At 37.2% G+C, this 16,209-nt stretch overlaps 1 protein-coding gene across 1 annotated transcript; it reads left to right on the top strand.

Annotated features, from left to right (window-relative positions):
- The first annotated feature begins 1,299 nt into the window (after positions 1-1,299).
- On the top strand, positions 1,300-14,938 carry LOC144960017 (tubulin alpha-2/alpha-4 chain-like). The gene is made up of 7 exons (XM_078892963.1): positions 1,300-1,352; positions 2,518-2,740; positions 5,523-5,824; positions 7,287-7,486; positions 9,141-9,471; positions 13,476-13,639; positions 14,726-14,938. The coding sequence occupies exons 1-7, from the start codon at positions 1,350-1,352 to the stop codon at positions 14,868-14,870; spliced, it is 1,368 nt and encodes a 455-aa protein (XP_078749089.1). The 5' UTR covers positions 1,300-1,349; the 3' UTR covers positions 14,871-14,938.
- Positions 14,939-16,209: the final 1,271 nt, after the last annotated feature.

Below are 16,209 nucleotides of genomic sequence, written 5' to 3'. Positions count from 1 at the left end.
ACAAAACCAAAAAAATATACTAAACAAACAATAGAAACAACCAAGAAAAATCTCAACAAAAACAATATGATGATAAAAGCAACAAACACAGAGAAAACGTGTCCGCAATCTTATATATACACACATAAAAACACCCATACAATAACTATTCAACGACATATTTTGTTTATTTATTTAAAGCAAGTAACGAAAACATTAAACAATTAGGGTACATGCGAGTATCAATGTAATGATTGTAAGGGTTTGCTTTGCTCATGCTAGTGGAAGGGATACAAAATAATTACAAAAACAACTGCTTTGTCCCTAAATTGGATGGATTCTAGTGTAAAATTCTCTTGTCTTTGCTAAGATAGCATTATGACAATTAAGAATTAAAGCCAAACCAGTGTCCGTATATTTGTTTCAGTTTTTCTCTAATGGACCGTTTAGACTTACAGTCTTTTCGTACGCGGTCCGACGGATTTCTACAAAGTGTGGGTAATGAACCAAAACTCATGAAAACTGAGCGTGTAAACGAGGAATTACGGATGTCTTCCCAAGCTCCTGATGTCAAGAGCCGCCTGATATTTTCAAATCATCGTGTTGACGGTGATTAGTTTTCACTGAAGCCCCTCTTACTTCAAACGAAGGAATGGGGTCTCTATTGAGTGTGTGAAGTTCACTCATTTATTTGTTTCCACGTGTCTGTGTGATAATGTGTGTGTGGCGGTGGTGTGTATGTGTTTGCATGTGTGTGTGTGTGTGTGTGTATGTGTGTCCCAGATCTGACGCGGAGCAGTTGGATACAATAGTCTGATGTCACGTCGCCCAGCAACGGCGGCCATCGTTGTTCTAGACAAAGAAAATCTGTACTTCTTATTCTTCATGCTGGCTAGTTTTCATATGTTCAGAATTTGTAAAAGTCAAAACATGATCAGATTTATAATGGTTTTTTTTTCTCCTCTGGATACGATTTTATGTTCGTCGGAGAAATATTTCATAGGGGCGTCCGACATTGTTCCGATAGTTTAGAGCCAGTTACTAAGTTACCATGCGTCATTACGAGGGAAGTGACGTTACGACTTTTGAAGCGTATTAACAAGACGTCAAAACGAAACCTCTCTCGTTGATATAAATGTCATATCGATTCACGGTGACCCACATCTAATCTACCGCGTCTTATCCATGTTCGAAGGATCGTGTACGAAAAATCGGTACGTCTAATTGGGCCATAAGAAAGTTTAAAAAGTTTATTCAATCTTAGGATTTCGCCAATAAAAGACAACACATTGAGTTGTTGTGAGAGATTTTGGGCTACTATAACTTTAGAACAATATAACTTTGCTACGATCTCAACTGAGGAATTACCAATGGTGAGTTTTACTTTTATAATTTCATTATATTAATATTTTTAGTATTTAGGGGAGCTGGTTCGGATAAGTGAGAGTAATGGGAGCGATCTATATTTATGTTTTCGTCCAACCAGATCATCAATCACAAGAAGGCTATGTGGTCTAGTGGTATGACACTCGCTTTCGGATCGGAAGGTCCTGGGTTCGAGCCTCGTGCTCGGCGCATAGTTGAGTCCTTGGAAAAGGCTCTTTACTCACATTCTCTCACCGTACTCAGGTGTAAAATGAGTACCTGGCCGTTAACAGCGTTGTATTTGTCCGAAAAATTGTAATATCGCCTAACAGGCGTCATGTCCTGTCCTACATGTTAAATGTTGCTCTTGACCAGGGACCCCTTGTAAAGCGCTTTGAGCACATTAGTGGATATCGCGCTACATAAAGCTCAATGTGTTGCTGTCCAACGATTTCTTAACAAATGTAAACTGTAAACACGCTGCTTTTTTAAATAAAAATTTATAAACATACCCATATGTCATGCTGAATCAAATGACCAATCTTGGTGTTAGATATTTCAAAAACTGTGAACACTTTTCACTATGTGGGTCACTTTGAGCACATTTTCCACTCTGACCAATGACCTCGACCACATGTAAAGTTAATATAGATCATGCCCATTCGGAGAAGGCACCTGATGTAAGATAAAGATCTTAACAACTGTGTATGATACGATGCCAGACAAAGTCAGAAAGACCAATACAATGAAAAACATCCCAAAAAATCAGTCAGTCGAGGAAAACTATGTTAACCCTCTCCTTATCAACTATAAGAAAATCGTCACATTCGTTACGATAAAACCCAACTTTATTCTTATTCAAATGTCTTTTTTGTACATCATAACATTTAAAGAAAATGAACAGTGTGTTGTAGAGTATGTTTTGCTAAAGAAATTATGTATCGCAAGAACTTTACTGCCATTGTGTTTGAGTAATAAAAATATACATTTAGTTGGGTGTGACGTTTTTTTGGGAAAATGCTGAAAATGGCTGATAAGGAGAGGGTTAAGGGCTCTGCGTGTTTCATCGCAACTTGAATAATGGACTCATACATCAAATGACAAGAGGGTTTTTCTGTTTCCCCCTGATGCAAAATCTCATTTTTTCCCCCCAATTTATTCATTTCTCTACAGCGTGAATGTCTATCAGTTCACATCGGCCAGGCCGGTGTAAGGATTGGCCATTCCTGTTGGGAGTTGTATTGTCTTGACCACGAAATCAACCCTGATGGTCAGATGCCCTCTGACACAACAATCGGTGGTGGTGACGATAAGTTCAACACATTCTTCAGTGAGACTGACTATGGAAAACACATACCCCGGGCTGTGTTTGTTGATTTAGAGCCATCCATCGTAGGTAGGATTTATCTTAGCCAACATGTGCTAATGTATCGATTTAAAATGATCTGTGTCAAAATGTGGTTGTTGTTCTGTTTGCCATAAAATACTCCTATAATAAGGAATGAGATTAGCGGAAGAGTAGCGTCCCTTGATTGGACGTCACCTTACAGAGAGAACGTCAATTTGGTTTTGAAGTGTCTCAAGCCGCTTTCACCGGAAGCGAGGACGAGAGACGCATGCGCACAACCAACATGACGTTCTCTCTCTAATAACTTTTCCGCCGGTGACGTCACAGACTATGGGTGACGTCTAATCAAGGGATGCTACGCTTCTGCTAATCTCATTCCCTATAGGTAATTTGGAAGAATTTAGAGGAAATAAATTTGTTTTCATTAGTTTTTACCAGTTGAATAATATAAAACAAACCAAAAACAAATAGTAATCTGTCTCCGATAAAATAGCAGAAATAGTTTTTCAAACGTTCAAACGAATTTCTTGTATAGTCCATACATTTTTGACGCTTTAAAAAGCTTCAACTACAATAATTCTGACTAGATCGTCAATTTTTGAATTATTTGTTTTACTATCAAACCCATAGAAAATGATATAAATAATATGAAATTGAGTGTAAGCTTCAACTTTATTACAAGATCATATAAAATGAACGTTTTGGGTTTGGTTTCCCCTTTATCAACAAAACAGAATGACAATGTTTTGTTTATTCATCGTAACAACGCCACTACCACATTATCTCATTCATCTGTAGTGTTTCATTCATCATGTTTTGTTGATAAAGGGGAAACCCTAAACGTTCATTTGATCTGTCCTTGTAAGAAAATTCAAGCTTACATTCAACTTCATACTATTTATTTCTTCGAGCTTCAAGCAGCAACATTTACATTACCATAGAAACTGATGAAAACAAGTTTAAGAAGCCACATTTTCATGACTTTTAGCTAATGAGTGATAAACTGAAAGCATAATCACCTCAGATTACTCACTATTATTTTTGGTGATAAACATAGTCTAAGTCCCCAATCTTAAAAATACATTTAAAAAAAAACTCTTTACAGGACAATCTGTCACAGTAAAGGTTGTTCACAATTATCTTATTAAATTTTATTTTATTAAGAACTGAATTCATCTCACTCCAGTTATATATCGGTAGGCTTAGATAAACTTTACCTTCTAATATTAGATCGTCTTTCCTTTTATAGCCTTCCCTCGAATTAATTTCTAATTAGTGAATACTTTTTGTTCTACATTCTGTCACGTAGCCACTTATTATAAAAGCTGATAGGTCTAACATTTGACACTCACTTCTCTTCACAATCTATGCCGGACGGCCAGTCGCTCTATTCCTTCTATATACTGTAAGATTTTTATCTTTTGGGACTTTGTAGATATTATATCTACACCATTAAGACGCCGGAGCTTTTAACTTTGATTGTATAATCTTCAAGGATCAAACCCGAGCCCGCTGTCAAAGGATTACATATTAACCCATTACCAATTACCTGGAAGTGGAATTTTACGAGTCCGATCCTGTTATCAGAGGAATAGATCATCCAAGCCCATCAACTGCCTGGAAACGTAAACTTACGAACCTGACATATTATCATAAGTTACGTAAAATATTCATATCTCTATTTGTAACTGCCACGATCCCTGTTTATCTCTTTTAATTAAATTTCATCATTATTTTTATTTCATTGTAAACAAATCGTTAATTGTTTTTCATTTACAGTAACTAGTAAATTCTGGGGCCTCATTCTACATATATCTTTATGCATAGTCGAGTAGCTCTTTACTCACTTGAGACCATGAGACAATCCAAATTTTAACTTTGACATTTTCACAACTAAAGTCTGTAACTTAAGTACTTTTACCACTAGGTTATTCAAATATATGCTCAGTAGTTTGAAATTGTATATTTTTGTGGCGAAGTGACAGATAAACAACCTTTTGGCCAGGCTCATATGTTGATTGAAAATTCACTATTAAATAGTCGTGTAATGTAAATGTTGCTGATCAAAGCTCGAAGAAATAAATAACAATGTGAAATTGAATGTAAGCTTCAATTTAATATATGAAAACAGATAAATTTGACGTTTCAGGTTTCCTCTTTATCAACAAAACAGGATGAATGAAACACTACAGACGAATGGGATAAGAACGCCACTACCACATTATCTCATTCGTCTATAGTGTTTCATTCATCCTGTTTTGTTGGTAAAGGGGAAACCCGAAACGTCCATTTATCTGTTTTCGTATATTAAATTGAAGCTTACATTCAATTTCACATTGTTATTTACAACTAATAGTCGGGAAGCATGACTTGAGTTATCCCGCCACCCCCTATATCGAAACCTCAATGTAAAAATAATCCTTAAGAGACATGAAACACATGGAGTTGGAGTTTATCCCGGTTTATATAGCGTGAAACGGACAATAACAACTGCCTGCTACCCTTTGGTGTGAGTAAATACCATTTTCCAAGGACTCACCTATCGCCGCTCAGAGCAAGACTCGAATCTTGGACCTTCCGGTTCGAAAACGATTGTCATAACAAAAGGCCACATAGCCGCACATAATATATGAAACTGTATTATTTCTGTATCTCTATCACTCTTCTGACTTTTTCACACTATTCATTATCAATTTTTCTTCAGAGGAGGTCCGTTCTGGAACATATCGCAACTTGTTTCATTATATTATGAAACTGTATTATTATTTATTTATGTATCTCTATCATTTTTCTGACTTATTCACAATATTCATTATCAATTTTTCTTCAGAGGAGGTCCGTACTGGGACATATCGCAACCTGTTTCTTTCAGACCAGTTCATTACGGGCAAGGAAGACGCTTCCAGCAACTATGCTCGTGGTTACTACACGGTGGGCAAAGAGAAAATCGACGAGGTCGTAGACCGCATTAGAAAACTAGCCGACGAGTGTGAGTCTCTCCAAGGTGTTCTGGCTTTCCATTCCGTCGGCGGTGGAACAGGATCGGGGTTTTCATCTCTTTTATTGGAGCGTCTGACTGTTGAGTACAGCAGTAAATCTAAATTTGAATTCTCCATCTACCCTGCACCACAGGTCTGGAATTTATTTCTGGCTCGCTTGTTCGTGTATACCTTTTCTTTCTTTCTTTCTTTCTTTCTGTCTGTCTCTGTCTTTCTCTCTCTCTCTCTCTCTCTCTCTCTCTCTCTCTCTCTCTCTCTCTCTCTCTCTCTCTCTCTCCTTCTTTCTTTCTTTCTTTCTTTCTTTATTTCTTTCCTTCTTCTTCTTCTTCTTCTTCTTCTTCTTCTTTTTTTTCTTCTTCTTCTTCTTCTTTTTATTTCTCTTCTTCTTCTTCTTCTTCTTTCTTCTCTTCTTCTTCTTATCTTCTTCTTCTTCTTCTTTTCTTCTTCTTCTTCTTCTTTTTCTTCTCTTCTTCTTCTTCTTCTTCTTCTTCTTCTTCTTCTTCTTCTTCTTCTTCTTCTTTTTCTTCTTCTTCTTTTTCTCTATCTTCGTCTACCCCTTCCCTTATTTATATTCCTCCTACCTCTCTTCTCCTCCTCCTCCAATTTCTCCTCCTCCTCCTCCTCCTCCTCCTCCTCTTCCTCCTCCTCCTCATCTATTCTTCTATTTATTTACACTTACAACCCATTATTGGTTTGTGTGACTACAAAATACTTGAAAGTGTGTAGTTGTAACTTAATTAGTTCATCATCATTATTGTTGTTATCACCACAATCATAATCAATAAGTCCTGTTAATCATTATCTTAGATTAGATATCTCTATATAAACATCTGGTCATAAACTCTATTGCGTTTGATTAAAATAATCTTATTTTCGTTGTTGTTGTTGTTGTTGTTGTTGTTGTTGTTGCTGTTGTTGTTATTGTTGTTGGGGTTTATTTTCTATTTTTTGACGTTATAAAGTTTGCATTATGATCTCCAGTAACAGGCAAGGTTAAAATGAAATCATATATATGGACGTATAAAGCTTTTTATTCAAAGAGCATCTTACATGAAGATAATGTTTTGACCTCAAATAGTTGGCAGGGGGTACAAACTGTGTCTTCTATCCCCTTATATCCAACATGATTTCTCTCTTTGTCTTGGTTTTGTCCTGGCCCTGGCGGAGTCCTAGCTGGGAGGGAAATAGTCAAATGCATAGTTATTGTTTTTAGAGATGATATTATTTTCTTTGTAAGTCATCTCTCTGTTATGTATTATTATATTTGTTATTTTAAATGTATAATGTAAGCATTTGAGTGTATTTCTCTTTGTTGGATTTTGTTTTTGTGTCCGCATGAGACTTATAGGTGATCTCAACTAAGTACATTGGTGGTATGCTCTTGGAATCTACATCTGATCCCTATTTGTTCACAGTTTCCCTATGTCTTACTTTTTCTTGAGTGCTTTAATTGTAATTCTAGAACTGTTTACTATCCCATTTTCTTCCTTTTTACTGGCGCTGATATAACTTAAATGTGTTGCAAGCGCCTTAAAACCCATAAAAACAACAAACAAACAAGACAATATGTGCTTTCTTTTGTTTTGTTATCCCAGATTGCAACAGCTGTAGTAGAGCCTTATAACTCTGTGCTAGCCACCCACAAAACTCTGGAACATTCTGAATGCGCCTTCATGGTTGACAACGAGGCCATCTTTGAAATCTCTATGAACGTCCTTGACATTGAACGACCCACTTACACCAACCTGAACTTTTTGATTGGTCAGATTGTCTCTTCCATCACGTCAACACTCAGGTCTGTGAATAGGGAACACTTCTTCTTCTTCTTCTAGGTTCCATGCCTGGTCCAGGCTTCGGATACTGCATGAATTATCTCTCTCCATTCCTCCCTGTCACTTGCTTTTTCAAACAGCTCTTGGATTGTTAGGTTGGTGAAGCCCTTCAGTTGGTCTATGAGTGTTTTTCTTTGTCTCCCCCGGCGCGTTTACCAGGTATTTTTCCACAACTTGCCAGGTATTCATTCTTATCTTTCCTTACTATGTGTCCGAAAAAGGATAGTTGTCGATCCACTATTAAGGGCATTAGTTTCCTTTGTTGGTATGTTTGTTTTAGCACTTCTTCGTTCGTTTTGTGTGCAGTATACGATATTTTCTGCATCCTTCTCAAGCACCACATTTCAAAAGCTTCAATGTTCTTTTGTGTTTCTGTGCGCTGTAAAATTAACTGTCTCCAATCATCTCCTTGGAAGTGTAAAACCTGTCATCCGGAGGACCGGATACATATTTTAGCAACACTGGCATCATGTTTTTTAGCCATTAACACTATCCTTACCAACTATAGGAAAATCGTCACATTCGTTGCGATACAGCCAACATTTTTCTTATTCAAATTTCTTTTGTACATCATAAACTTAAAGAAAATGAACAAGGTGTTGTAGAGCATGTTTTACTAAAGAACTATCTATCGCTAGAACTTACTGCTATTATGTTTGAGTGATAACAAATCTATTTGTGTGTTAGTTTGATGTGAAGTTTTGGGGAAAATCCTGAAAATGGATGATAAGGAGAGAGTTAAAGATGTCGGTTGTCAAAAAAAAAAAGCATCCATCCATCTTCGCTGCATTACGCGCAGTAATCATAATAAAATTAGGAGTTCCGATAGCTCAGTTGGTAGAGCACTCGCTTCACACGCAACGAGACCAAGATTGATCGCGGCTGCAGTCGAGATTTTTTCTGACCCCCCCCCCTCCCCCCACTCCTCCTGTTCACCTAGCAGTGAATGGGTTTCTGAGTCTGTGAGGTTAGGCGGAAAGTACTTTGCGATAGACTAACGGCCTATCCACAGGATAGCAAACAAATGCTATTTCCCATTTCAAGCTATTGAAACTCCGTCTCCATGGACCAAATGGCTCTGAAAGATTACTAATGAATAGAACACAGCAACGCTCAACAACTATTGAGGCTGTATTTTTGAATCAAGAATTGCAAATCAAGTAGTCTTCTGGATCCATAAAAGATTGGTCTTATAAATCCAACCAGTGGGCCTGGGGTCGGAGGAAGAGAGGGAGAGAATGAGAGAGAGTGTGGGGTGTAGAGAGAAGATGAGATGAAGGGGGGGGGGGGGGGGGGAGAAATAGCGAAGGAGAGAAAGAGAGGGTGAGGGGGTATACTGATTCGAAGCAGGTATTTTTTGTTGTCGGAACAACCAGCGACGGACGCTCTTTATCGCGATATAAACGTTCAACCAGGTTCAATATTTAGGGAGAGAGAGAGAGAGAGAGAGAGAGAGAGAGAGAGAGAGAGAGAGAGAGGGGAGCTTCATACTTAAATGGAGTTAAAAGATATATAGATAGATAGAAAAATAGACTGTCAGGTAGATTGAAAGATTCTGCCATAGAATGACCCACTGCTTAAAATAATATTTAATTATCCCACACTCTCTTACTATAGATATGATGGTGCCCTCAATGTCGACTTGTCTGGTTTCGAATCAAACCTCAATCCCTACCCAAGAGTTCGATTCCCTTTAGCCAGCTACGCCCCTATCGTATCTGGAGACAAACCTTACAAGGAACAGCTATCGTTGGCAGACATCACGAACATCTGCTTCGAGTCCTCCAGCCAGATGGTGAAATGCAATCCCAGGAATGGCAAGTATATCATGGGTGGATGTCTTTTGTTCCGCGGTGATGTTTTTCCAACGGACGTCAATGCAGTGATCGCTACAGTTTTGACCAATAGGAAATTCGAGTTTGTTGAAGGTTCGCCAGTTGGTTTCAAAGTGAGTTACATGTGACCTATCACCCGACTATGTTGTCTAGTGGTATGACACTCGCTTTCGGATCGGAATGTACTGAGTTCGAACCTTGCTCGGTGCATAGTTGAGTCCTTGGAAAAGGCTATTTACTCATATTCTCTCACCGTACTCAGGTGTAAAATGAGTACCTGGCCGTTAACAGCGTCGGAAAAAATGTAATATTGCCTAACAGACGTCATGTCTCGCTCTACATTTTAAGTATTGCTGTTGACCAGGTACCCCTTGTAAAGCGCTTTGAGCACGTTTAGTGGGTATTGAGCTATATAAAAGCTCAATTATTATTTTTGTAAAGCTCAATTTTAAATACAGTATTATATAGACAATATTTAACGATCTGAATATGTGTATATGCAAAACTGGGTAGACTGCTTTTTTTGGGTACTTTTTGGTACACGGTAGGGCTGATATAAAAGTACCATTTTGTTATAACTTCTTTGTTTTCAACAACATACAAAGACAATACATGGAAAGAACGCTTAGAGTCTAAGTTACGCAGCCTTTTCCACATAATCACCATTACGAGAAATACAGAGCTGCCACTACTTCTAAATCACGTTTGTAACAGTTTCCTTGAATGTACTTAAAAACTTCCTCGTGCTGGGGGAACAAGAAATTGTCAGATGGAGCAAGATCCGGACATTATGCGTCTTGGGTTTAACGATTAGTGTGTCGTCGCGCATCGCCATGCTGCAGTTTCGAATCTCTACCGCCTCGAACCCGTGCTAGTCTTTATATATATATGAGGCTCGTATAGTTAAAATATATTATTCAGAGTTCACTGTTTGTCTTTGTTCAAGAAATTCCACGCGAATGATGCCTTCCATGTCCCAGAAAATGGTAAACAAGACCTTTCTCGAAGATACAATTTGAATTTCCTTGGGATTGGAGAAGACTTATGCCTGTGCTCCATTGAATGCACCTTGGTTTCCGGACAGTAGGGTTATTGCCTAACACAATTTGCTGCTGTTGGGTACAAACGTATTTTTTCCGCGCTTTCATTTCTGAATTTAGCTGTCTTGTGACCCATGATGTTGAGGCTTTTCTGTAACCCAAGAGAGACACAATTTCCTGCAGAAAAGTTTCTCCTTCTTTGTCCGATTGTTTCAAATGTGAGGTACAAACGTATTTTTTCCGCGCTTTCATTTCTGAATTTAGCTGTCTTGTGACCCATGATGTTGAGGCTTTTCTGTAACCCAAGAGAGATGCCATGATATGGTGTAATTATTATTTTGAATTCCCAACTTCATCAGCGATATATTTTTGTTTGTTTTAGCCTTCGATTCGCCCCAATCATACTGTCAACTTGCTTCTTGATTACTCGTATATTATGATGCAGTAAGTGGCCTACAAGGCTGATCGGTTGCGATCAAACGATTTTGTTTCTTTTGGGAAATCTTCTTTGAAATGTCTAACCCGCTTTCAAACCGCGCATTCGGTAATACGCATATTATCACGGTAAACCGCATATTATCACGGTAAACCGCATATTATCACGGTAATCCGCATATTATCACGGTAAACCGCATACATGTTTTGATGGATGATTGCTATGCAGCATCCTTCTACTGTTAGAATTTCAACAACAGAGCGCCGTGTGACGAGAAGATCATTATGTGTCATCATTTTCTCAATCATGTTATTTTGGTTAGATTGTTATGTCACTCAATTGTGAGCACAATAAGCTTCAACAGTCATGACGTCACTTCCCCCGTAATGACGTAGAGTAACTTAGTTACTGACTCTAAGCTATCGGAACAATGGCGGGCGCCCTTATGAAATACTTCCCCGACGACCATAAAAGTGTATCCTGAGGAGAAAAACATTATAAATCTGATCATGTTTTGAATTTTATACATTCTCATCACATGACATGTGAAAAGTTCTAGCCGGCATGAAGAATAAAAAGTACCGATTTTCTTTGTTTAGAACCACGCTGCTCGCCGTTGCTGGGCGACTTGACATCAGACTATCGAATCCAATTGACACGACATGAGTGTAGATGCATGGTTTAACAGTGCGTGTTTCATGAGTGCACCTAAAAGGTACTTCTAATATATCAGCCCGCCCTCGCATATTTCTTTCTTGCTCTGTCGGGCACTGTCTTATACATTCATTTTCACATGTATATATCTTACACTAGTGCCTGCCTCTTATTTAGCCTAAGGCAATATCTATATACTTAAATTGGATTTATAGTCAAAAGCATTGAGAAAAATGATTGTCTATTATAATTTCTTAGAATGATAACGATTTTCTAATATCTTGTGATTTGGACTCTGAAATCCTATGATTGTATCTGTATCGCCATATTATTATAATAATTTTATTATAAGTATAATCGATATATAGTCATTATAAAATATCCACTTGTTGTTCCAATGTACTTTTTAAAGAATTTTAATATTCTTTGCCAATTTTTATCTAATTTACTAATATTTAATATTTCTTTTATATATTAACGAATTTTGTTGTGATACAAAATTTTAATTTCCACACAAGGATCAATAAAGTATATCTTAACATATATTATCTGATATTCCCAGGAGAAGGTTCACAAAAATTTTAAGTTGTCCATAAATGCCAAGAAGTTTTGTTTTTCAGATCGCTAGTAGAATTTAATGGTGTTTTTCGTACTTAGAGGAGAAATAATTACAGTAATTAACGTCGCTAAAAAACTTGAATATAGACATTTTGAAAATTGATTGGGACAGTGGCATGGTGTCTTTCTTAATCATTAAATATATATCAAAAACAAAGAAAAACAAAAACAAAAAACAAAAGCAAAACAATTTACTAGCATCTCACAGGCGTTCATATCTCGTCGTGCATAGATATGTTGATGAATTGGGACCTTTTGCAACGCGATTTGAGCACTTTTAATGGATATTGCCCCTCTTTAAAAGCTCAATTTTTCAATGTTTCAGAACTGAAGAAAACTTTTGTCAATAAGTTGTTTTTTTTCCTACGGTTAAGGATAATGGTAATTCAATGATAATTTGTCACAATTCCATACTTGCTTTTTGTATCATTATTATGTTAAAGTGTGTGCCTAAGCTGATAGAAGATCAGGACTATATTTGCGGCTCTTCACTGCGACTGACGCCTGCGTTATTCCAGTCTCCCCTGGAATAGACCCTAGAGACCAATATCCCCCATGGGATGAATAAAGGAAATTATTTTTTAATCATTATTATTATTTTTATTATTATTATTACTATTATTATTATTATTATTATTATTATTATTATTATTATTATTATTATTATTATTATTATTATTATTATTATTATTATTATTATTATTATGAAAAATTCATGTACACATTCAGAATATAATTGCTTAAAAAACATCAAAGACGAAATCATTCGTACTCAAATCCTTCATCAGGCAATAACAAACACATTTAAAACAATAATAACAAGAAATGAAGTGAGTAGGACAGTGCCAGAAGTCAACAGACAATAAAAACTTGGCGATGGGGGCTCGAACCTGCGACCTTACTGGTACAACAACCCCGCCTGGTCCTGGAGATCGTGACTCTAGCGTATGATCTATCCACGAACCCCCAAAAAAGTCGCTTCAGCTCGTAGTCTAACTAAAGCCTTCTCTCCCCGACTTCTAGAGGTCACGGGTTCAACCGCAGCCATCGTAAAGTTATCGCCTGACACTGACCAAAAAATGACATCAAAATGCCAGTCTTTTGCTACAAAAGAAAACAAATTGTGAGTTGTATTCAATAGTTCAACCAATGAAACAACTTGCATCCTTGAGCTCTACTAACGACAACTCACTAGACACTACACAAACCCAAAAAAATGACGTCAAACTGCCAGTCCTAGAGGGTTTTTGTGTCAGGCTATATGTTAACGGTGGCTACGGTTCAACACACACACAAACAAACAATAATACAACCGTTTTATATGTCATCTTAAAAATACACATTATGCCATCATGCATGACTTCCATAGGTGGACATCAACTTTCAGCCACCAACAGCTGTGCCAGGAGGTGACCTGGCCAAAGCCACTCGCTCTCTGTGCTATCTAAGCAACACAACTGCCATTGCGGAGGCCTGGGCAAGACTTGATGAGAAGTTTGATTTGCTGTACTCAAAGAAATCGTTTATTCACTGGTGAGTTTCCTTTATATATATATATATATATATATATATATATATATATATATATATATATATATATATATATATATATTATATATATATATATATCAAAAGCAATGTTGGTCTATGGAGCCGGAGTTGTTCCCAGTTTCTATAGTGTGAAATGGAAAATAACAAATGCTTGCTACCCTTTTTTAGGACGCTGGTCTATCGCAAAGTACTTTACACACGATCTTACAGACGCAATTACCCAATCACTGAAGGATGGACAGAAAAGAGGTGTCAGAAATAAAAAAATCTCGTTTGCACTCGGGATCGATCTCAGTCCCTTTGCGTGTGAAGGAAGTACTCTACTAACTGAGCTATCGGCAGCCCCGTTTTTATAAAATATTCTTTAGATTCGGTTTCCCGCATTGTCAATCGTTGTCAGAATACAGTCAGAATATTAAAATTGCATGTTTGGGAAACAAATTTCAGTATCCTCTACACTGGCATACTTTAAAAAGAAAGATTTGAAAAAGTGGCGGTTGTGTGTATTGAACCCGTGACCTCAATAAGTAGTCAGGAAGAGAGGGATCTAATAATGACTAGGGTTAGAGACGGTTTTTTTTGGGATCGTGGATAGCTCATACGGTAGAGTCACGCTCTCCCCGGTTAGGCGGAGTTGTCGTACCAGTAAGGTCGCGGGTTCGAGCCCTATCGCCGCCGCGAAATGTTTATTCTTGTGGCATTTTCCTACTCACTTCATCTCTTGTTGTTATTATGTGTATGAAAGAGTATCAGACAACACAGGAAATGTTAATGTAAGGATCTACAAAAACAAAACAGACCCATCCCAATCATCAACCTGCCTCGACTGGGGATTGAACATTTGACCTCCCGATGACCAGTCAGACGGCTTTGAGCACATTAAATGGATATCGCGCTAAATAAAAGCTCAAGGTTTTTTTTTGGCAAAATTTAACATGGGCTGCATGGAATAAGAACTTGACCCCAGTCCTATTTGTTTTAAAGAATACATTTAATATAGAAATACGTCAATATCTTCTGAAAGTGATTCATGTCTTTTTTGTTTTTGCTTTATCCGATTTACTCCAGGTACTTAAATGAAGGCATGGACGAGATGGAATTCAAGGAGGCGAGAGACGATTTGTCTGCCTTGGAGAAAGATTATCAGGATTTGGAAACTGACGCCAAAGAGGAAGAGGGCGAGGGATGGGAAGAGGGGGAAGATGAATATTAATTTTACCTGTTTTGCTTAGACATTTTAACAATTGAGTATACAATTTTTTTTAAAAAGTAGTTTGTTCAGAGCCATAAGTAACAATGTGAAATTGAATGTAAGCTTCAATTTATTATACGAAAACATATAAAATGGACGTTTTTCCCCTTTATCAACAAAGCAGGATGAATGAAACACTACCGACAAGTGAGATAATGTAGTAGTGGCGTTGTTAAGATGAATAAACAAAAACGTTGATGGGAAGGAACTAGTATAACTAATAAATGGAGGTGCCTAACTGAGTCAATAAAATGGAGATAAAGATAAAGGGAGTAGCTAAATCTGACTCATGAATGAACAACACAACGTCCGGGTTTCGAAAACGCTATATATGTGTTGTTCATTCATGAGTCAGATTTACTCCCATTATCTTTATCTCCAGGAAATAGGATGCTGCTTTGTAAGGAAGCACGAATTAAAATAGAACAATATATAGTTATAAAACGTTCTCAATAGATATATATTGTTCTATTTTAATTCGTTATCAACAAGGACAGCAGAGCTATCGATCTAGTTCTCATTTTACATCCAAGTGCAGTGAGAGAATCTGAGTAAAGAGTATTTTTTCAGAACGTTTAGCCATAAAACTGCTGTTTTTATGTGTTCACCCATTTAGATGTGCATTTTAATTTTCAATTTTTAATGCTATTTTTTAATGGATATGTTTGTGTTTAGGTGGAATATATCTCCATGTAATCTTTGTTTTTGTTGGCTTTTTATTTATTTATTTTGTTGTTGTTGTTGTTGTTGTTGTTGCTGCTGTCTTTAATTATTTTATTTGTTTGCCCAATGGTAAATTAAAGTATTGAAGACATCTACCCAACATAAAAATAAAAAAAATTGTTGTCATCTCTACGTTATTTATATAATATTCACTTTATAAACCTCTCAGTATGCAAGTTGAATGCTAAGTGTTAGCTCTCTTCTCTATTCGGTGTTAGGATGTCGTGGACTTTTGTCCTCAAATTGTATTGCGTGAAATTGAGGATGTTCTACGATTTGGATACGCTGCCAGGATATCGCAAATTATTGTCTGACTGCCCCAGATACACAATCACTGCTGGGTGGAGAGGCGGAGGAGGGAGGACATGGGGAGGGGAGGGGAAAAATAATATCTTGACCACCTGGGTTCGATCTCGCCCCGTTTGCATGTAAAGTCCATGCTCTACGAACTGAACTACCGCGACTCCCACTGGTCCAAATAAAAAAGATATAGATAGCTAGATAGATGGATGGATGGATGGATGGCTAGATAGATAGATAGATAGATAGATAGATAGATACATAGATAGGTAGATAA

Source organism: Berghia stephanieae, chromosome 14 (genome assembly GCF_034508935.2).
Source record: "Berghia stephanieae isolate SIO BIC M18660-M18661 chromosome 14, UCSD_Bste_1.3, whole genome shotgun sequence".
Lineage (NCBI taxonomy): Eukaryota > Metazoa > Mollusca > Gastropoda > Nudibranchia > Aeolidiidae > Berghia > Berghia stephanieae.
This window is presented reverse-complemented; position numbering and strand designations above follow the sequence as displayed.